At 35.9% G+C, this 22033-nt stretch overlaps 4 protein-coding genes across 5 annotated transcripts; 3 read left to right on the top strand and 1 right to left on the bottom strand.

Moving 5' to 3' along the window:
• The first annotated feature begins 219 nt into the window (after positions 1-219).
• Positions 220-1147, top strand: LOC107779670 (cyclin-J18-like). The gene has a single exon (XM_016600142.2). The coding sequence runs from the start codon at positions 340-342 to the stop codon at positions 1045-1047; it is 708 nt and encodes a 235-aa protein (XP_016455628.1). The 5' UTR covers positions 220-339; the 3' UTR covers positions 1048-1147.
• Positions 1148-1352: 205 nt separating this feature from the next.
• LOC107779663 (mannose-P-dolichol utilization defect 1 protein homolog 2-like) lies at positions 1353-5850 on the bottom strand. The gene is made up of 8 exons (XM_016600133.2): positions 5554-5850; positions 4726-4879; positions 3826-3898; positions 3621-3687; positions 3384-3443; positions 2704-2764; positions 2583-2624; positions 1353-1646 (listed from the first exon to the last, which is right to left on the bottom strand). The coding sequence occupies exons 1-8, from the start codon at positions 5713-5715 to the stop codon at positions 1525-1527; spliced, it is 741 nt and encodes a 246-aa protein (XP_016455619.1). The 5' UTR covers positions 5716-5850; the 3' UTR covers positions 1353-1524.
• Positions 5851-7713: 1863 nt separating this feature from the next.
• LOC107779679 (protein RER1A) lies at positions 7714-11413 on the top strand. Its single transcript, XM_016600151.2, has 3 exons — positions 7714-8190; positions 10311-10491; positions 11035-11413. Exons 1-3 carry the CDS (start codon positions 7841-7843, stop codon positions 11086-11088), a joined length of 585 nt encoding a protein of 194 aa, XP_016455637.1. The 5' UTR covers positions 7714-7840; the 3' UTR covers positions 11089-11413.
• A 5914-nt stretch (positions 11414-17327) lies between these two features.
• LOC107779687 (protein RICE SALT SENSITIVE 3) lies at positions 17328-21005 on the top strand. 2 transcript variants are annotated; one of them, XM_016600170.2, is made up of 7 exons: positions 17328-19036; positions 19127-19180; positions 19250-19381; positions 19476-19584; positions 19786-19827; positions 19919-19975; positions 20176-21005. In XM_016600170.2, the coding sequence occupies exons 1-7, from the start codon at positions 18888-18890 to the stop codon at positions 20695-20697; spliced, it is 1065 nt and encodes a 354-aa protein (XP_016455656.1). In that variant the 5' UTR covers positions 17328-18887; the 3' UTR covers positions 20698-21005. The 2 variants fall into 2 exon arrangements, with proteins under 2 accessions (XP_016455656.1, XP_016455648.1); XM_016600162.2 differs by having other exon boundaries at positions 18636-19036; positions 19786-19833; positions 20176-21003.
• The last annotated feature ends 1028 nt before the right edge of the window (positions 21006-22033 follow it).

Raw genomic sequence — 22033 nt, 5'->3', positions numbered from 1 at the left:
TGACTAGTCGAATGAACACTTGCGACGGGAATATGAGCTCCATATTTGAATTGAGATTTCCGATCTGCTGATTAGTTTAGCAATCTCTTATTCGTTCATCTTCTGATGCAACGAGCTACTCAGTATTTGGTGGGATTTTGGATATAGTTTCTAGTTTAGAACAATCTCTGAGTTACAGAAATTGATAATCATACTCATATTTCCTTTATGATAAATCGATTGATGGTTACATTTGGTTCTTTTAGGCATTTCGATAGGTTCTGCCTTTAACCACGAAAACGAATTTGACAGTTATCTCTGAATTTGAAAGTTATCTCCAGATTCCGAACGAGAGAGAGGATGAAGAAGGAGGTTTGCTGTTGTTTGCGAGGTCGAGTGGCAGAATTCCTGATTCAATCAGCTCATGAGCTTCAAGTTTCACCCATCGTCAAATACTCGGCACTCTCACTTTTCGTAGATCGATTCTACCCATCTCTAATTTCCAGACAAGGAATTAATGATGCTGCTAAAACCTGGCTCTTACAGCTGCCTCTCAGAGAAAGCAATTTGCAGCTATTTGCCCTCGTTGCACTATGGATCTCAACCAAAATACACGATTCTCCCCCCCTTCACGTCAAATGTTTCAAGTCTTTAGCCGACAACACCATTACAGAGCAGCATTTTACAACAAAGGATTTTCTAGAAGCTGAGTTAGTGCTAATGCAGGTTTTGAAATTTGAGATTGGTATGTTAAGAAGCATTGCCTTCAGATTCTTAGAAGATCTAATTACCAAATTGAGGGAAGTTGCTAGAGTTGGAGAGCAATTAAATATTGAAGCTTGTATGGATATTATGGACTTACTCTATGAAAAGGGGGAGATTTCATCTTTTAATACTTCTCCCCGTCATCATGCCGCGTCTATAATGGTTGTTGCATATTTGATCACAGTTCCAGTACAGAAGAGTGAATTCCCCATTCTTCTATGGGTTAAGTTTGTAACTTCGTGCAATGAGGAGGATATTCTGGACACTGTTAGAAACATTTTAACTCATGTGCTTGAAGCTTGAAAGTTGAATCTGTAACTGTGAAGAGATCAATGATATATTTTCACAGAGCTGATCTTTACCAAAGGCCTCTATATATGTAATGGAACAAAAAGAATTTTCCATACCAAAGTGTTGTATTTTCATGTAACAATTCAAACATTCAAGAAGACTAGTCTTGTAGTTTAATTTGGACATGGATCAATCTATGTTTTGAACTAAGTAAATCTATGGCGGATTCTCAGGGGAATCACATGTATAAATGAACTACTCTATTCATGACTCATGTATAGTTGACAACTAAAAATTCAAGAGGACTAGTGTTGAAGTAAATTTGTGAAACACCGTAAATTTTGAACTAGGCAAATCGATGTCAGATACTTTAGTAGATGACATGGGCAAATGAACGACAGTATTCAAGCTCGAGTATCATTGCATTGAGCTCCATGGTGCCGGAGAAAGAAGTAGCAAAGCCATTCCCAGCATACCAAGCTGAAGCTTCTAATCTGTCTTCTTCCCTTTCTTAGGTGCTGGTGCTGGTGCTGGTGCTGGATATGGATACAAGAGAATTTGACTCAAGATGGTACCATTCATCAGTATACCAATCACAGATCCCATGACAACTGCAAACAAAATCAAACTTGGGAGTTAAAAGGGCAGGATTGATCAAGTTACAATTTTATCATATGTCCCGAAGTGACAGGATTGATCAAATTACAAAGATCATATAATGATAGGATGTGAATTGGCACCATTACAGAGGATAGAAAATGAGGCTTTTCTTGTTCACTTTAAAATCCTGTCGGCTAGAAAATCCTTCTTCCAAAAGAATAGCATTTCAGATATCTTAGAAGTGAGAACACCAGTTTAAGCATATTTGAAGCGCGTAAGGATTCAGCTAGCAAATGGACACGTCTCCTCAACTATGTATGTCCAAAATCTTTCACATCAGCTCATATCAACTAAGAAAACTCCTCTTTTAGTATTTTGAATTTTCTTAGTATTTTCAACTACCTGCACTATTAAAGGTTATTCTTTATTTATCGCATTCAAGTAATTTGTTCACTCCAGTTCTAATTCCCAAGGCTGCATGTATACTTCCAAATAAATGCTATAAAACAACCGTGAAGGTCACAAGAAGATTTAGTTCTTCTCCATCTGCATCTCCAAACACCATAACTACAGGAAGGAATAAAACATGAGTGATATTGATCTAAAAAATATTCAATACAAGCTCATCTAGTGTTTTCAATTAAATTTTCTTTTCTTTTCCCCTAAAACATCTTAACGGTACTTGATTTGGACAAACTGAGCTGATGTCACATTCTACTCTAGCAGAAGAGAATTGGTAACATAGTAATTAGCAGTGATGGTGATACAGCAGAACCATTAAGTATATCAATCATTGTTATGCACATTTGAAAAATTAGATTATATTGCAAAATAAGAATGCATCAGTTTTATGATTCTGGAAATAAATTACGCCACAGTGGTTCCATATCCAGCGAGCACTTTGCATAATTATATGGAGGTTTAGATAAAAGAAAATCAGAGCATACCACTCATTGGAGCTTTCTCTTGTAGGCTGGTAAACACTCTAACTGCCATATAGAGAGGAAAAGAGCGGGTGAGAACTTCAACATTTTGTAAGTGCAACCAGAAGTTCAATGGTCAACTTACCCATGGAACCACCAAAGTTCATAAAAAAGGTTAAAAAGCTTAGCTCCCCAGTACTTCTGTTCTGCTCAAACAACATTAAGGATAAAAAAGAATTATTAAATTAAGTAGCTGGCAGAAAAGAATGACTTCAGCAAAAATGTAACTGCACGTGAGTGATTCTTGTCGAACATCATTGGATAAATGAATCTAAGAATTCAATCAGGTATGAAACTTCATGTGTACTTGCATGGACGGTCACTGATTTTATCTCACTTATTTATCATCTGCTTTAAAAGCATTCACATAAGAGCTCCCTCCCTCTCATTACAATTCCATCACATTTGGCATGATTTCCATTGACAGAGTAGAAAATATTCAAGCAATATAGTGCATAGCAAGGAAACTGCATGTTACAACATTTACTTATTAAACACAGCATGTTTCAGTATGAATCAAGTTTCAGATAATTAACATCCCAAAAGAGTTGACATGTTACATACACAATGACAAGTCGTCAAACCATAAGTGAAAAGTTTAATGCTACCAGAAGCAAAAAGTTTATAGGTAAAACGGCATCACATTATTAGAAACCAGGCAACACTCCATATGTCAAGTCAAATCTGCAAAAGTACCATCTGTTATCTCCGCTCTCAACATCACAGCAATATTAAAATGAGAACCATCATCACACGAATAAGTACCTTAAAATTCTTCCAGATTTGTGGAATTCTTGCAAAAAGAAAAATTGCATGCTGAGAGGCCTGCCAAAAATTATTCCAAGACAAGAATGAGCCGTGGTATACTCTTTCTGTGGAATCCACTTATGAAAGAGGAATCTATATCTTTGGAGCATTGTAGGCTACCAAAACAAAGAATTACTAATTGAGGGTAGGAGAGCTAAAATATTTTACAGACCGGAATTATAAGTCACCACTTACATATAAGGCCTCAAATAGGATTGGATCAATTTGACCTGCCAAAAGAGTTGGAGCTACAGCACAATATCTATTTATTTAAATAGGAGGAACAACAGATTCTAATTCCATCTGAAGAAGCACCTAAAATTAACAAAAAAGAGTAGTCTAAATGGCTAATTTATACGGAATACTTTTTACGAAATCAAAGGTGGAGGAGGTAGGATACAATAATGCTCTAATCCATGTCTTTGTTCCCAAAGGCTGAGAAAAATAATATATGACCGCAACCAAAATGATAGCTGCAACAAGTAAAAAAGCACAAGATGATCTTGCAGTCTTGCAGACCTAAAATAAATAAATAAACAAAAGTATCTCCTTCAACATCATCAATTCAACATGGTTTGAGCGTATTACCCATCAGCAAAATATTTCCACATACTTGACTCAACAAAAAGAATCAAACCCGCAAATGAAGGGTGCTTTGCAAAATATACTTTAATTTTGCAAACAATTTGAACTTATAGACGAGACATGTCTCACAATTTAAGAAAACATACGAAACTAAGAAATTGAGATATTGAAGTGCAATGAAATGAAGGTGATTTACTCTATCGACAAAGGAGTGAATAACCAAACTACCATATCATAGCATTTGCCATGAACTCAAAAAAGGTAAATTGGGCTGAATGGGTACAATCTAGATATTCGTTCAAACGCTTAAGAAAAACCATGGTATGATGATGTCATGGATTGAGCTTAAATGAAGCAATAGGCGACCCCAACTTGTTTGGGACTGAGGCCTAGAGTTGTTGTTGCTTAACAAAAGCCATGCTACTACAAGCATCTTTTATTGCAATCTCGGAAAACAAATGTCCAGCTGCTGTCTCGGATCATTAGCCATTTGGCTTGTCCAGAACTGCTTAAAGGAATTGAATTGGCTGTTCAATGAAGAAGAACCAGTGAAAAAGATGCATGGTTAGCTAAAACAACCACAACCAAACAATTCTGCACTCAAACCAGTAGAACTCCAATGCAAATTTGAGAAGCTGCATCCCAACGCTTTCTCAACATATCAGAATAGAATATTAAATGAATTCCAAAAGCAAGATGCATATGTTGAACATACCTTGAATCAAAAGAAAAACATACTCTCCAAAAGCTGAAAATGGAAGTCCTTTGTGAAGGCAATATGCTAAAGCAATAGTATAACCAATTACTTCTAGCTCGAAGCTCACAACACTAAGCCCTCTAACACTTTTGTGCTGCAAAATTTTTAATATCTGCAAGAGGAAGAGAAGGGATATGTGATACACTTGGTCCAATCTGTGAATCGCTATAGCCAGTAGACGTGCAAATTAAGACAGTAATGACAGCCTAAACAACTTAGCTTACCAACCCATAACCCTATGTTGAATCTTTGTAGTTCCTAAATTTGGGGAAAACAGGATCCCAAAAATTTCGTTGTCTTTCACCTGAAATGTACAACAAGATCACAGAAGCAGCACCGGACGACTCACCTACATAGTCTTTAACCTAAAAATATATAAATATTACTTCCCCTATCCTAATTTATATGGCACCCTTTCCATTTTGTATGTCTTAAATTTGATACTATTCCATTTCTATACCGCTTTTACAACTTTTAGTAATTCAAATTCATTCAAATATTCAGATTTTTCTTTATCTGATTACTTTTCAATTATCACCTTAATATTTTCTTTCAATATTTCCAAGTCAAATTAACATCATAAAATCTATGCCCACATGAATACCTTGCATAAAAATGGGACAGTGATGATTATGTATCAGCTGTTAAGCTAGATGAGATTCAAGATATAGACAACTTAACGTGGGTGGAAATCAAATATCATAAAATTGTAAGTCTCTAAAGTAGGACCCGATAAAATGTAAAAAAAAAAAAAAAAAAAAAAGACTGGATTTTTAAGGAAAATACCTGAGGAAGTTTAACAGTGGTGGAGGCAGCAACAATGGCGTAGCCCAGGAGCTTGGATATTAAGGGAAGCAAACAATCTTTTTCTGGGAATTCACCTTTGCTAAGGGATCCCATTACACAACCAAAATCCATACCAAGAAATTTGAGCTCTACCATCTTCATGATTTCAACACAATTCTTTAGGTTTGTATATAGTCGAAGGATGAATCCTTAAAAACGGTGAGCTGATTTCTGAAATTTCTGATTAACGTAGGTTGTCTTCTTGTTGTGAATTTTTTTCTCAAAATGTCGACTTTTTTGCTAAAAAATTCCAGCGATGTGTTGCTTTTAAGTTTTAACGGATTGTTAGTACATGCAATTTGTGTGAGTCCCATTCAGAATGAAATTTTTACATGTACTGAAACTTTATTACGAAAAATGATCTAAACACATTTTAAATATTATTTGGTTTGATTAATAGGAGGTGAGGTGATTTAAAACTACAATATCATACAATTTAAACAAAAAAATTATACAAATTTTATATAATATATCTTTTGTATATTCTATATCTAATTTATACATAACAAAAACAAATTTTCATATATTATTTCTACTCAATTATCATACAACTTAAATACAATTTTTATACAATATTGTTCAACTTTCATACAATACTTAAATAAAAGAATATATATAAATAACATTTCTATAATTTTACTACAATTTCGTAAATATAATGTATGTCATGTCTTTCGAGTTTGAATATGAAATTCAGCCAAAATAAGTCTAATCTTCACCAAAATACCCTTAAAATTGAGATATAAACTCCAAATCGTATTCCCAATTGTTTGCAACAACACCCAATCCAAACAAATAATATTTTTGAAAATCCAAATTCGAATGCAAGGCTTCAAAGTTTTTTAACGGCTGTCAATGGTGCAATTGCTGCTCTCTTTTCTTTTGCTCTGCATTACTAAAATTAGGGATTGAGAGATAGAGAGAGAACGCATGAGAGAGCGAGAGAGAGAGAGCGCGCATAAGGGAGAGATAATAAGGATGGGAAATAATTGATGCCGAATATAAAGGAATACCTATTTAATTCCTAAAGCGTATATAATTAGTAAATTTATATATAGGATGTAATTAAATTAAAACTTGAGTAAGGAGGGTAATACAGTTCAAATAGTATATATGTATGTAAAAATTATGGGCCGAGCAAAGAGCTATTTAAGTCCAGGTAAAGACCAATTAAGTACATGACCCTAAACATTGCAACGGATCCAACAAGGGAAAGCTATAGGGATTTTAACACAAATAGCCAGCCAGATTCACTGTTTACTTTTTCTAGTTGATGTGCATATATTATATATAGTTATTTACTTTTTCTAACCAATATACATATATTATATACTGATTATATATAGTTATACTCTTATATATAATAATACATGAATTATACATATAGTATGCATCCACCGGCTATTTTTAATTTAAGCATTAGATGGCGGCTATTTGTGTTAATTCTTCAAAACTATAATTGTACATAATAACCGTCAAATTTCTATTTTTTTATATATTAAACCATAATGTACAATATGAAATATATATATATACCTTTTGTATATTCATCTAGCGACTGTAATTATTTTTAATCACTAATAACATCAACATCAACAATATAATACCTAATCTAATCCCACAAGTGATATGTACAGAGGATAGTGAATATGCAATCTTATATCTACCTTGTGTAAGGGTGTTTCTGATAAAACCTTCTGCTAATCACAACAATATAGAGAAAGAAATATAGTAGTGAAAAAGTTAAAAGGCAATAACACCATCAAGATAATAGAAAATCAAAACAAAAGCAATATCGGGTGGTGATAAGAATCTAAGAATAAGAAAATACAAAAAAAAAATGCTCGACTACATATTAACTTTCTTCCCTAAGGGCTCGTTTGGTATGAAAGATAATGGATAATTAATTCTGGGATTAAATTTGATATGAGTTTATCCCATAAAATTATAGTATAACTAATTACGGGATTAGTTATTCCAGAATTATAGTGTTTTTATCCTTATGAAAAAATAAAATAACTAATCTCGAAATAAATAATCACGAAATAACTTATTTCACGACCAAACAACCCTTATCAAATATATTAAAAGCCATCCAACAATATGGAGGTACAAGCCCATTCGGACCCTTTCAACTCCTGATTGCTCTCTCTTCCATAAATATCTACTCCAATTACTTTCGCGGTAAATATCAAAATAAAGAAGAAAAAAATAAGTAAAAAAGGAAATGGACGTCGGTGGCGGGAAAGTCGCCGGCGACGGTGTTTCCTCCGCCGTATCACAATGGACCTTCACCCTATCACAGCGGTATCAACACCTGCTGGATAAATCGACACCTCAAGTCCTGCATCGGTGGATCTTCTTCGCAGTGATCGCTTTGATCTACGCAATACGCGTATTCATGGTTCAAGGCTTCTACATTATTACGTATGCCTTAGGAATCTACATAATCCAGCTCCTTATTGCTTTCCTTTCACCTCAAGTCGATCCGGAAGTTGAGGGCGGTCCCACACTTCCCACTCGCGGTTCCGATGAGTTTCGCCCTTTCGTTCGTCGCCTTCCTGAGTTTAAATTCTGGTGATGTGACGTCATCATCTTTACTCATTTATGAATATTCTCAGATTTGACGTGGATATCTATTGCGATCTCATTTCGTAGTTTGATTGTTATCTAGTTTCTGAATTTATACTTCGCATGAGAAGAAATTAAATCTGATGTTAATTTTTTGATAAGCAATTGAATCCGATTGCTCTTATTGCCTATAGACGACAAATCTACAAGTCAGATTTGTATTATTAGGATTTCTGGATGTTTTTTCTTTGAAGGAAGAATTCTGCAATTTCATGATTATGTTAGTTGATGCTCAGCTGAAGAAATGATCTGCTGATCTGTCTGTTACGGGTTCATGCCTTTACGTGATGATTTAGGATCTGATAAAAAATAGCAGAATAAGAGTGGAAAGAAGGAAAACTACTTTTCTCAAACTATTTTGTAGTAGGACCTTAGACAAGCTTAAAACTCTGTGTTTGGAGGAATTAGTTTTTTGAGACCAAACACTACAAAAAGGGGTATCAAGTTAGCATCTTTTTACTTGTTTTGCCGTTGGATTTTTGTATTTAAGTGGTCAGCTTTTCATTGGTGCCTTTAAACTTCTCATTTCTGCTCTACCTACACGGATTAAGTAATCTGCAGAGTCTAAGATAGATAACCTGGTAGTTATTTTTTAAATTCTTACTGGAACAAGTTACCGGAAGAGTCTTTCAAGTTCAAAAGTATGAAAATTTGATGCTTCCTTACTGCCCCCCAGAACAGTTTGCTTAGCTCCATTTTTGGATCTGATATTCATATAGGTGGCAGGATAATAGTATCACAATTATTGATTTTGTACTGCCTAAATAACTTTGATAGATAGAAACACTATGTACTGGTTGCACAAAGCTTGAAGCTTAAGCAATACACACAGGATTTTGTTTAAGTCTGTTTATTGAATTTGTTATAAAAATGTCACATTGGTTTTAACTCATACTAAATGTATAGTAAATTTCCCACTTGACTCGCTCATACAATTTGGTTAGACGCAAACAATTGTCCTTGACCACATGGAGTACATTGTTTTCATTTTCATCTTTAGTACTTGTTGCCCACCATATTAGTAAAAAAGAACTTGTGTTGCCCACGATGTCTTTATTTGCAGGATCTTATTTCTCACTTATCTCAAAAAAAAGAAGAAGCTATTTTCTCAATTTGAATGGCTAGAACGAGCTTTCTTTGCGTGCAATGTGCCCCTCCACTGCAGTTGAATTTAAGTCCTGTCGCTTCGATTAATGCTTATTAGCATGATGTGATTTAATTGGATTGTTCTTTGGTTATATGTGATAGCTTGGGTGGTTTTATTTGGAGCTCTTTGGTTAGTGAGACAAGATATCTTAATCTGTTAAGAATTAGATATTCAAGAAGTATGTCCTGATCTTGAATTATATTGGTTATAAGCAAGAAATTTTGTCCTGATCATCCATTACTTCTATTAGGTTTTCTAGGTATTTTAGATGTTTATGGTACTATCTCGACGATATTTTTCAGTGAAATGCAGGAATCATGGTCCTTGACCTTTATTTCATGATTCATGGCCAACATCATTCTATCATGAGTTTCTATGAGTTGGATTAATGTCCTACTCCAAACTCTGTCCATATTTTCAGAAAATCCATCTCATGCTTTTTTCAAATTATATATCACGTCTAGTCAGAAGCTGATCACCAGGTTTACTTGGTTCCCCAGTAGTTCTTTATCACCTAGTAATGATTCCTAATCTCGGAGGTTATGCAGGATGTTTTCTAATTGCTTTAATAGTTGAGATGAATATGAATTTAGGACTTTGAGCTTGTGATATGCTTTAGCCATAGCAAGAGGAGAGCAGAGTTCATTTCTTCTACCCTTTCTCCTTTATACTCCCCATAGTTCTTTGAATTTTATTGCAGAAGATCTTGAGCTGCTTTTGTATTGTAACAAGGATTCAGGATTCACATTCTTGTTGATCATTAATCGTGATATAGAACTTGGTTGAGCACTTGAGTTATGCATCTATACTTCTTAGTTCTTCCGTTAGTTGCAGCCTTCATCCAATTCCTTTTGGCAATATTAGCTTCATCTAAGTAGTTTGGCATTAATTTGATTTATCTTGTACTTCTCCTTGGCAGGTACTCACTAACAAAAGCTGTCTGCATTGCTTTTGTATTGACATTCTTCAGTGCCTTTGACGTGCCTGTATTTTGGCCAATTTTATTGTTCTATTGGTTGGTGCTGTTCATTTCAACAATGAAGAGGCAGATAATGCACATGGTCAAATATAAATATGTTCCCTTCACATTTGGCAAGCAGGTACATTTGGTAGTCTTTTTACATGTTCCCTATGTTGCTTGGACTCCTCATTTTTGGTGCCGCATCCCGTGTCGACACGACATGGGTGTGGGTATTCGTACTGGATATGGTCAACTGATTTTGGGTATTTTGACCAAAATCGATGGAAAAGTTCGGGACAAATACAATGATTTCTTAAATCAAAACAAAAGCTAGGCTGAAATTGAAGAAATTGGAATACCTTGTATATAGGAATTTCTCTATCAATCCTTTTCCTTTTTATCTCCTCTTGATCAATATTTTCTCCTTCTCGGAATGCATTGTAAGTTTTCCAAATATTGTATTTGAATTGTTTTTAGCCGAATCCTTGCACTCGTATCTGTACTTGGATCCGTACGCCTGAATCTTAAATTTTAGATAGATCTGACATCTAGATCTGCACCCGTATCGGACACACGCACCCGAGTCCGAGCAACTTAACATGTTCCAGGCTGCATTATCATTTATCTCTATACTTTTCCTTCAATATGTTGAAAATGATTGGAAACTGCTTCCTTTCTACAGCGTTATGGGAAGAAAAAGCCATCAACTGATGATGCCAGTGCTTCCAGACCTTGAGGTTCAAAGCAGATTGAACATTTCATGATGGGGAATCAATTTGTTGTAGGCTATAAATTTGCCGGGACGGCTTTATTTTTCATAGAATAGGTTTCTGAGGTTGGGTTAGATTCTAAAACTTAGCTCCCCAAGAAGCTGCCATGTATCTTATCTTATTCTTTCATTGATAGGTAAGCTAGCCCCTGTAATGTCATTATTCATTTTCTGAGCTCAGTCTACAACCACTCTTATTTAACTCTAGCTTAGTAGATGCCAAGACGTTGCATATCCCTGTGCTGGAGTTCTTGTAATAATTGTTTGGTTGGAAAATAATCAAAATTTTCTATATCTGCATGTTCACTTTGTTTTTCTTATCAATTACTGCTGCATATTTATGTTTGCCAATAAATCGTTATGCACACTAGAGTAGCGAAGACTTCTCTTTCGAAGGGTGGAATTAGCATCTACTTCCTTGCATATCCCATTTCTAGTTTTGATGCACCATTTAGAGATATTTGCCTGATAACTATTAAGCTGCTGGTAAGCATAAGATGGAGGTTATGCGGAGGTTGTCATGCTGCGCATATCCATCTGATCATTGACGTATCCTGCTGTTCTGGCTTTCTGTGTGTAATGACAGTGAAATCTCCCACTTTATGATGCAGCAATTCTCTATACAGCAGAGGGATGGCTCTGCAAAATTATTGGATTTTACTGTAGAGATGAGAATCAATTTTATGTGCACGAATAGTGGCCAGCATTTGAGTCTTCCATCCTGAAAGATAAGGGAAAACAGGGCAAGTATTATGGGAGGGATTTGGAGTCTCACAGATTCGTGTCTTTTTAGATGTTGAATAGTCCCTTTTGCTATCCAATTTGTTGTTTTTTCTGGTCTTTGGACCTGCCTTCCCTGTAATGTGTTGTTTTCACATTGGGGGCTCAGTTGTGTTGTTGCCCTACCATTTATATACTTGGGGGGGTTGTTGGATTAACTGCACCTGTATTATTGAACAATTCGTGTTACGCTTACCTTTACTCAAGGTCCTCAAACTCCCCCACACCAAATTGAGCAACTTAATTACAGAGAAATATCTGATTTAAACTTGAGATGGTTTGGTTATGCAGGAGTTGCAAATCCAGCCGGCTACCATTTGACATGTATCTGTATGGGTCAAAAATTACCTTTGACATGATCAAAGCGTATTAGCAATAAGAAGGCCCTCATGGGCTGCCACATGTGTCACCTGTACGACTTTGATAAAGGCCTGCCCAAGATCGAAGTGGTCTCGAAAACGGCAAAGTGTAGAGCCGATGAAGCTATTGAAGATCAAGGTCGAAGAGTCAGCGAGGATCAGGGTCGAGGTCGAGCACTCACCGTAGACAGAGTGAATAACGGCTAGTTTTAGGATACGACACCCAAAGAGAATATTTTAGTGGATATTCTCTGTACCTGTACTATTAGGTTTTTAGGTATATGTTCCCTATAAATATAAAAAGACGGAAGGAGAGGGGACGTAAGATATTTACTTGTAAAAAAACACATAGACTTGATATAGAGAATCTAGCTTTATTGAAAAATAAATTTTTACTAAGATTCTTGCCCAACTTTTCCTCTTGATCCAAGAACAACCCGAATATTTGAAGGCTCCTCAATCATTCATCATTGTCAGAAGGAATATACACATCTCTCACTCATTTTCGGGTGATTCACGTGTTCTTATTTACTTAAATGATATTCATTGATATCTATTGTTATTTAATATGCTATCCTCCTTCTTTTGAGTTATTGAATATTGTTAGTGTTGTTTACGTACATTTATTGTCATTCGGACAATATATACATTATCTTACTAAAAAAATTAGTTAACTTATCTTTTGGATATTAATATCGGTTAAGATTGACTCTATTTCAATAAATCTAATTGGTTGAACCTAGATCTAAATTTTGGGTCAAACAGTATCTAATCCTCTAGGATTGGAGTGTAAAATTGACTTTACGTGTGGTAGTTTTGCCAGACAGTACTTAACATTATTGCAAAAGGATGTTTAAAGAAATGTGGTGTCGCTGCAAATGGAGTGTAGAGAGCTTAGTGTGTACAATAATGATTGTGAGCACGTGATTTTTGTTTCGCGCGACAATCGCTCCAAAAGAAATAAAAAATAATAACAATTGGTCCTGCTGTACAATTTTTGGATTTTTACATGGCACTTTGTTAATTATTTACGATTTTTGCCCATTTTATTTTATTAAAACAAAATACAAAAAATGTATGTGTCATGCGTAATTTGAACCGTAATCCGGTTGTTAAATAGAAAATCATAAATAGGCATCTTTGTTCGTGATTTTTGTTTTGTTTGATTTTACCTGTTTTAAATATTTTGATATATGTGTGCAAATAATTGTATTAAGTGTTTATTTAATTTTAATTTGATTTACTTAGGTTTTGTTATAAAATAAAAAATAATAATAATAAAAGAGAGAGTGCAAAATTGGGTTTGAAAATCAGTTTGGGCTGATTTTCATTTTGATTCAAAGCCCAAACAAACTCAGCCCAAACCCCATGTAAACCCGGTCCAGATCAGCTGACCTCAGGAGGCGTTCCAAACGACGCCGTTTTGATCCAGTCTGATCTGGGCCGTTGATCTCAGATTGATCAACGGCCAAGATCTCTCACCCCAAACCCACTAACAGACCCGACCCGTCTCACCCGGACCGACCCCAACCCTTTACCCTTGAAACGACGCCGTTCCCTGTTAGTCGAAGGATCCTGGCCCTTCATCACATCTCATCCAACGGCCAGGATCCACCTACCCACTAACTATATAAACTCATAACATTACCCTGCCCCCCTATCCGAACCCCAGCCTTCATCGTCTTCAACCCCAAACCCTAGAGCCGCCTCTGTACACCTTCACCATGAAAGCCGGCGGCATGAACGCCGATGACCTTCACCTTAACACCCTAAAACCACCTTGACACCCTGAACATGGATCTGTAGTCTGTTTAGTTCGAATCATCCTCTAGGTCCTCGAATCTTCATTTGAAGATTCGAGCAAAACTCGATCTACACCGATCTGCCCTAGATTCATACCAGACAATCACCGGACCCCCCTCGTGACCAAACCATGCTTGGTTTGGTCCGAATCTAACCTTGGAAGCCCAAATCCCAAATCTACCATCCACGAACCCTAGAAGCCCCAAGCCTAGTCCGTGCCTGTTTAAGCCAAGAGATTAGGGTCTAATGGACCTTAATCGAAGTGTTTCTCATCCGAGAAACACTTCGTTTAAAGTCCGTTCAACCTTAAAGAAGGTCTGTTCAAACACAAGCTGATTTTCTATTTCTTCTTTCAAAGTTTTAAGGTAAGTTTGTTTTCTCCTTGTTATTCAGTACGTGTGTGGTTTCAAGGTCTGTTCATATTTTGTGTAATTTATTTCGAATTTTATCAACTGTGTCCTGTCCACTTTGCCTAAACCTTGTTGTCTTGAGTCCTTCTTTCTATTTGTTCTGATAATGTGTATGTAAGTGTTGTGCAATTAGCTGATTTTCAAATTTGAACTGACTAATTGATTCCTCGAATACCACTTTGTTTAGTCAGTATAATTCAAATCATGTGTCGATACTGTTAAATGTCTGATTTTTGGCTACGATTGTGCATGTTATGATTAATATAGTCGAGTCGACATGTGTCGTCAATTAGTTTCAATTGCCTGAACAATAACAAATCGATTTGCTTCTGGACACATTTGTTTGAATCGATTAGGAACTGAGTTTGTTTACTTATAGTTGTTAATTTGAATCAGAAATGTAAAAAGGAATGTTTGTTTAACTTCTGAATTGGAGGGCATGTGCACTTTCTGCACAACATGTGCATTTGTGCACCACAGGTGCATTTGTGCACAGCCTGTGCCCTGCATAAGGGCTTTTGAATAAAATAATCGACAGCACATGCTGTCAGATATATTCTGCTGCCCATTACCCTGCTTTAGTTAAGAAGTATTAAACCTCTTTCAAAAGGGCAAGTCTGCCAGGGAATATGATGGGTTTCTAATACTTAAATAGCTAAGTGGAACTGAAAAGGGGCAGCACATGGGAGGGGTATCTGATTAATCTAACAGGCTGTAAAAGGGGTGATGTTAAGGCTTATAAAAGGGAGGCACATTGAGAGATAAGGGGATATACACAGAGACAGAGGGAATTGTGAAGCTGAAATACATACATATAGAACATATAGGAGACAGAGATAGGGGAGGAATACATCTGATATTAGGGAACACACATAGGGAACTCAGACTGGACTGGGGGTTGGGATTTTCAGAACAGATAGAGAGAGGTTAAGAGATAGAAAGCATACAGTCAACAATCAGAAACTGTTTCTTCCTATTGTTGTTTGGGTTTCATTTGTTCAATCTGTTCAATCAATTCTGATTCTTTGAAGTTCCAATTGAGTCTACTAGTCGAGTGTTTTCATTGGTTTACTACTGGTTTTGGTCTGCCTGGAGTTCTGATTCTACTCCACTGTGTGCTGCTGTCATTTGGCCACTCTTTCTATCGGCTATAGTTGTATTCTTGCACTCGAGCCTGTTCTGCTGTGTTGTTTTGTTTGCTGCTGTTACTTTGTTCCTGCTGCTGCTGATTTTCTCTATCTTCTTCCTTTTCTTCTGTCGTATTCAACATCCAGGTACACATTTCATACTGATGTAACCATGAGAGGCATGAATTGAAAGATCTGAAGAATTTTTAATCATCTGTTGCCTTACTTACAGCTTTGCGAATATTGTTAAAGTTGTATAAATTCTGTTATTTGTAGTCCAATAGAAAACACATTAGTAAGTTTGTACTTAATTGAAAATATTCTAGTCTAAAACTGCGATATGGTTGTTGGCAGTACACGTGATGTAGTCATATAATTTATGGAATGAGCTATCATTTGGTAGAATTGTTAATTCAAACTCTTCTTCCAGTTATGTTTGAATAGGTAGGGGCAAATGGCTGTTAAATCTAGCCAAATATAATACAGTCTTGAATCATCCAGTTTCGATTTCATTAGGCAGTTTATAGGACTAGTTTTGAACATTATCAGTAACATCTTTTAATAAAGAACTCTGTTAATCCTGTTTAAGCAATTTGATTTAGATTCGACTTAAGGATGTTGTCGGATTAAGTATTGCATTTCATCAGTCTCATATGTAATTTCTTTGTTCAACCAAAGCATTTTCGTAAGGTATGGCGTCTTTTCACTTTATAAGTAATTAGAAATTGATAGGAGTCCGGTTTAGGCCAAAGCATATACTTCAATTAGCATACATCTTTCTTTCTTCTATTTCTGGAAACAAAAATAATAGAAATGTAGTCACTTTAGGATATCCTCTTCTAAAATAATGAGACGAGCCTTGCTAAATAAAAAATGCAAATTGCGGGGCCCTCAACAACTAATCATAATATTTAGAATTCAGGCTAGGCCGTTTAGTGAATCTCATGGCCTTCTCAAAAAATAATAACGCGTTAGACTCTTTAGGCGCGGCTTAATTAAATCATATTCTTAAATTCGGGTGCACATTGATGTGACCCAAATCCAAATCTCAACGAAGTCAAAATGTGTTGACGATCACGGGCGCATTGATTGTGACGTGGTTCGAGATGCATTTTCGCGACGTTGCAATTCTATAAAAATAAGTGATAATGATAAAAGCGGTTTAAACTTAATAAAAGCACGTAAGTCATAACATGTATTTAAATCAGATATTTAGCTATTATAACAATTTAAGCGACCGTGCTAGAACCACGGGATTCGGGGGTGCCTAACACCTTCCTCGGGTCAACAGAATTCCTTACTTAGAATTTCTGGTTCGCAGACTTCATTTGGAAAAGTCGAAAATTTCCTCGATTTGGGATTCAAGATAAACCGGTGACTTGGGACACCAAAAGCCAAGCCTTTCCCAAGTGGCGACTCTGAATTAAATAAATAATCTCATTTCGAATATTGTCACTTAAATTGGAAAAACTCCCCCTCGCGCATTTTAACCCTTCGGGGCCGGGCGCGCAAAAAGGAGGTGTGACAATGATGCATACAATGAATGGTTGCATTTAGAAGGGAAAAGAGGTCACTTTCAACCTAGTTCATTATGGATGCAGTGCCACTCACTTCAAAGGATTGGTAGAGGACCACCATTTATTGGTCTCGTACGATTGGCCAGGCTCTATCCAAGTACAAATCTTGGGAATCTTTTGCCCCTCTCTTTGGGGATTACCATTTTGTCCAAAGGTTTTGCTGATTATTGATCAGTAAAGGGATTTCTTTTGTGATCATATATTTACTCAGTTGTCTCTCCAGTCTTCTGCCAGTTAAACAGCACTGAACAGAAAATGTACTTGTTCTTTTGAATGGCAATATATAGGGTTTGACTTAACTGCTTATGGGGTTTAAATGTTAGGGCATAGAAGTAGAGACAAAGGTTTCAAGTCAATATGGGTAAGTGAGTATGTTTTGCTAAGTTGCTTTGGAGATCAACTTTACAGGACCACTACAACCACAGACAACCAAGTATCTTGATGTTATCACCCTGTGACTTTTACTAAGTTTCTTTGTTGTTGGAGGTTAACTAAGTCCTTAAGGTTAAGATACTTTGGGCTATGGCAAATTTGAGTAGTTCTCCTGTCCTTTCTATATCACTTGCTTATCTCTTGACTTGATTATATATAATTAAAAAAAAGAGCAGCCCAGTGCAGTAAGCTCCCGCTATGCGCGAGGTCCGAGAAAAGGCCTGACTGTAAGGGTCTATTATACACAACATTACTCTTGCATTTCTGCAAGAGGTTGTTTCCACGGCTCGATAAGCAAAAGAGAAAAACTGTATAGCTATCACAAATTAGAAAATGTGAATAAAGTGAACATAAAGTTGTGGTCTTTAAGGGAACATAAAGTTGGTTAAGGATTCATAATTATGAGCTAACTGCTAAAAAGAGTTTGGTTCTACTGCAGAGTCCTCAGGGATAACACACGCATGCTATGCCCTACATACTAGGCTCGGGCCATGCAAGTTATGCATGATACTCCATCCCGTCCAAAATAAGTGATTTTTTGGATGTTTTCACACAGATTAAGAAATCCACCTCTTAGCATTAATTAACAATGAAATTGACCATATTAACCTTTACTACTCACATAAACGCTCCTAACACATATTCCAACACTATTTACTCCAAGGACAATGTAGAAAAAAAATAATTAATTCATTCTTGAAATCTGTAAAATTACTTATTTTGAACCACAAGAAAAAAGCCAAAAAATCACTTATTTTGGACTGGAGGTAGTAATACACAACTTTTTGCTTTAATTATCCGAAAATGTAACTTTAATATCTTTCTTTGTACGTTTAGATTAACTTGCGTGCGCCTCAAAAATAGCTTTAACTTCCTCATTTAATCTTTAATCAAAATGAAAGACTCCATTTTCAGCTGTTAGATCGATCACAAAAATAACAGAATAACAGTCCTTGCATCCATGGGAGCCTATCATATGGTACCAAACTTGTTTACCTTTTAGTGAAATCATTGATGTCAAAGTTTACTGATCTCGCAACCTATCCCCTTAACACCCCCCCTCCCCTACACACACAAACTATAGATACAAAAGAAAACAGTGGTAAGAAATGTCTCACTTAAATTCATTAGTTTCCTTCACATACCTCCCACAATCATTTAAAGGCAATAATGTTCATCTTTTTCTCTTTTCAGTTTTATTGTGATTTGAACTAACTCCTGCAGTTACATACGTTCTTTTCTTTCTCTGCCTAAATACCCTCCCATTATCTTGGAAAAATGGAAGGTGGACTTCCCATGCTAAACTGTCTGTTACAGCAAACACTGAGAAGTCTCTGTACTTGCTCTGACTCTTCTTCTAATGTGTCTAATAAGTGGGTCTATGCTGTCTTCTGGAAGATTCTCCCCAGAAATTATCCTCCACCTAAGTAAGCTAAGCACATTAATATACCTGGAAATTAATGAATATTGCTATTTATCTAAGAAGAACATATTATATTGTTGTTTTTTTTTCGCAGATGGGATCGTGGAGGAGGCTTGCTTGATCGTGCTAAAGGAAACAAGAGAAACTGGTAATTATATAATACTATGAGTATTTGTTTTGTGATTTTTGTGGACTATTTATTTGCATTTCATTTCAGGATTCTTGTTTGGGAAGATGGTTTCTGTGACTTCTATGAATGCGAACGATCCAAAAGGGAATTTGTAAGGATAAAATTTGGTGCTGACATCTTCTTTAAAATGGCTCATGAGGTTTATAATTTTGGTGAAGGGTGAGATTTAGTTTTCCTCTTTTTCACTTTCACTTTATAACAAGAATAAGGTGTCCTCTTAGCAAAGTATTGGACCTTTTTGTTTGTTTTGCAGAGTTGTGGGCAAAGTTGCAGCAGATAATAGTCACAAATGGGTGTTTAAAGATGCCCCAAATGAAAAAGAATCAAGCTTTATTTGCTCATGGAATCTGTCCATTGAACCTGTAAGTAACACTAGTCCTTAAACTTTTGAAAGTATAATATTTGTTTCAACTTTAGTGATTTTCACATATATATCTATGTTCTGTGTTAAAAATAGTGTTCAGTTGAATCCATTATACAATGGCTGCATCCGCGTATGCTCCCTCACCTGCTTTCTCAATCTTTCTGATTTCTGAATTTGCCTTTTTTCCCTTATTTGGCAGCAACCAAGAGCCTGGGAAGTTCAGTTCAATTCAGGCATTCAGGTGCAAGTAAAGTCAATGACAAAATATTAGTGTTTCATCATTAAAGTCATTTCAAAGATCTTAATTTAGAAATTTTTTGTTTTTTTGGCAGACTATTGCAATTATATCTGTTAGGGAAGGAATCATTCAGCTTGGCTCCTTTAATAAGGTTTATTTCTTTGCTATGTTGCTCGGACTCTTTGAAAATATCGCCAGGTGCATACCGGATCCTCCAAAAGTAGTGTAATTTTGGAGGATCTGACACGGGTGCGACAGGATTTTGGAGAGTTCGTGCAACATAGTCTCTTTATTCTTCCTTTTTGGAGGTATTCATATGTTTCACTGACAACTGATTCCACTTATATATAGGTTGTTGAAGATCTTAATTTAGTAGTTAGCATTCAGAGGAAATTCAGCTACCTTCAAAGTATACCAGGAATCTATGCAATTCAAAGACCATTTTTGCCAATGCAACATCCATACACTGACAAGCCAAAAGATACCTCTTTAGTTAACGAGACGGATAATCAAATGGATGACAAAAACCAGCTAATTGGTTCGAAAAGACTTCAGGGTGAACGATTACATGAGTTTCCGGTTAAGGCCATCAACATAGGTTATAATAGCCCACAAGGCATGGCTAGTCTACCTTTGTGGTCAATTCCTTCTCTTTTGCATTCAGTGCCAAGTAACCTTGGCGCTTTTCTTTCTAAAGTGCCTGCGCGAGCACCATCTAGTTATGCTAATGCAGTACATGACAGTATTTTTCATGACGGAATTATGAAGACCACTACAAACCAGAACATTAAGGTTGATGGATTAGATCATTTAAAGTTTGATGTAGCCGAGGAAGACGACAAATTTTCCTTAGACCATACAATGAGTCGATGATTAATGAGAACGAGAAGAAATTGCGACTTCAACAGGAAAATAAGATAGTTGAAGCACGGCTAAGGAAAGGAGGGGCTGATCCAAACTAAACTAATTGCAGTTAAGTTGGCTCCAGTTTGTTATGTCTGCATAGTGTCTTTAAGTACATAGGGGGCATAAGTTTTAAGTATATAGGGACCTGTTGTTGGTTGTTAGCTTAACTTGTTGGTGAAGTACTGAGTACTTTGATTATATGATAATGACATTGTAATCTTTAGCAATTTGTTCTGTGCATATTATTTATTGGATATACATTTTCTGAAAAAACATGTACATACTGTTGGGATTTACTTGTATGTTGACCATAGATTTAGACTTGGATTTTAGTTGTTTTAGACTTGGTAGTTTGATCCACTTTGGTTGTAGCTAAAGGAGGTAGAATAGCAACACAACCGAAGATTGTAATATCAATTGAGCCAAACAACTAGAGTAAACGAATCGACTTAAAAACAACAACAACAACCCAGTATAATCCCACAAGTAAGGTTTGGGAAGAGTGGTGTGTACGCAGACCTTACACCCTGAAGGTACAAAGACTGTTTCCAGTAGAACCTAGGCTCAAGGAAAATCAACCCAAACATAAAATGCAAAAAATCTAGTAAACCACAAAGTAAAAGTTTTTCTTACTATTAACTAACCAAAATTATGCCAGAATTGGTGGAACTAACCAAAATGTGACTGCAAGAGTTTAGCATAGAAGGAAAATGTCAATGCATTCTCACTGAATGTGATGATTTTTTTTAACAAAAAAGCTGGATATGGTCCTGTGATTGATCAACTTATTAGTTTGCAAAACAACTCTTTTTACGTAAGACTAAGAGTCATTTTGGACCAGTTTAAGAGGTTCTAAAGTAATGTAGGGGAGAAATTATTGCCCTAAAGGAGTTGGCACCTTATGTCCTATTCATGAATTTAGTACATATCACATCACTGGTTATATCAGCTCGATGTTGATCTCTTGCCCACTTGTTTCCCACTTTTCTAATTGCAAACAAAGTTGTACCAATATTAAGAAAAATAGGAGCAGCACTGGACCAACGTATTCACTAATTCCTTTAACACCACCTAACTTTTCTTTTTTGGATTTTAAACTTTATATACAATGACAGTGTAAAAAGTCTTTACACTTTTAGTATAATTTAACATGTGATATAGTTTTTTTTAGCAGGATAATATTTATCTGTAACTAACCACTAATACTTCCGTTAGGGAAGACTGTCTATATCAGACTCTTAGGGCTGAATACGAAATACTTTGTGCACCGAACTACCCTTTAAATAACTTTCTATACACCAGT

Source organism: Nicotiana tabacum, chromosome 16 (assembly GCF_000715075.1).
Source record: "Nicotiana tabacum cultivar K326 chromosome 16, ASM71507v2, whole genome shotgun sequence".
In the NCBI taxonomy this organism is placed as follows: Eukaryota; Viridiplantae; Streptophyta; class Magnoliopsida; order Solanales; family Solanaceae; genus Nicotiana; species Nicotiana tabacum.
The sequence above is the reverse complement of the archived record's forward strand: the minus strand, read 5'-3'. Positions and strand labels throughout refer to the sequence as shown.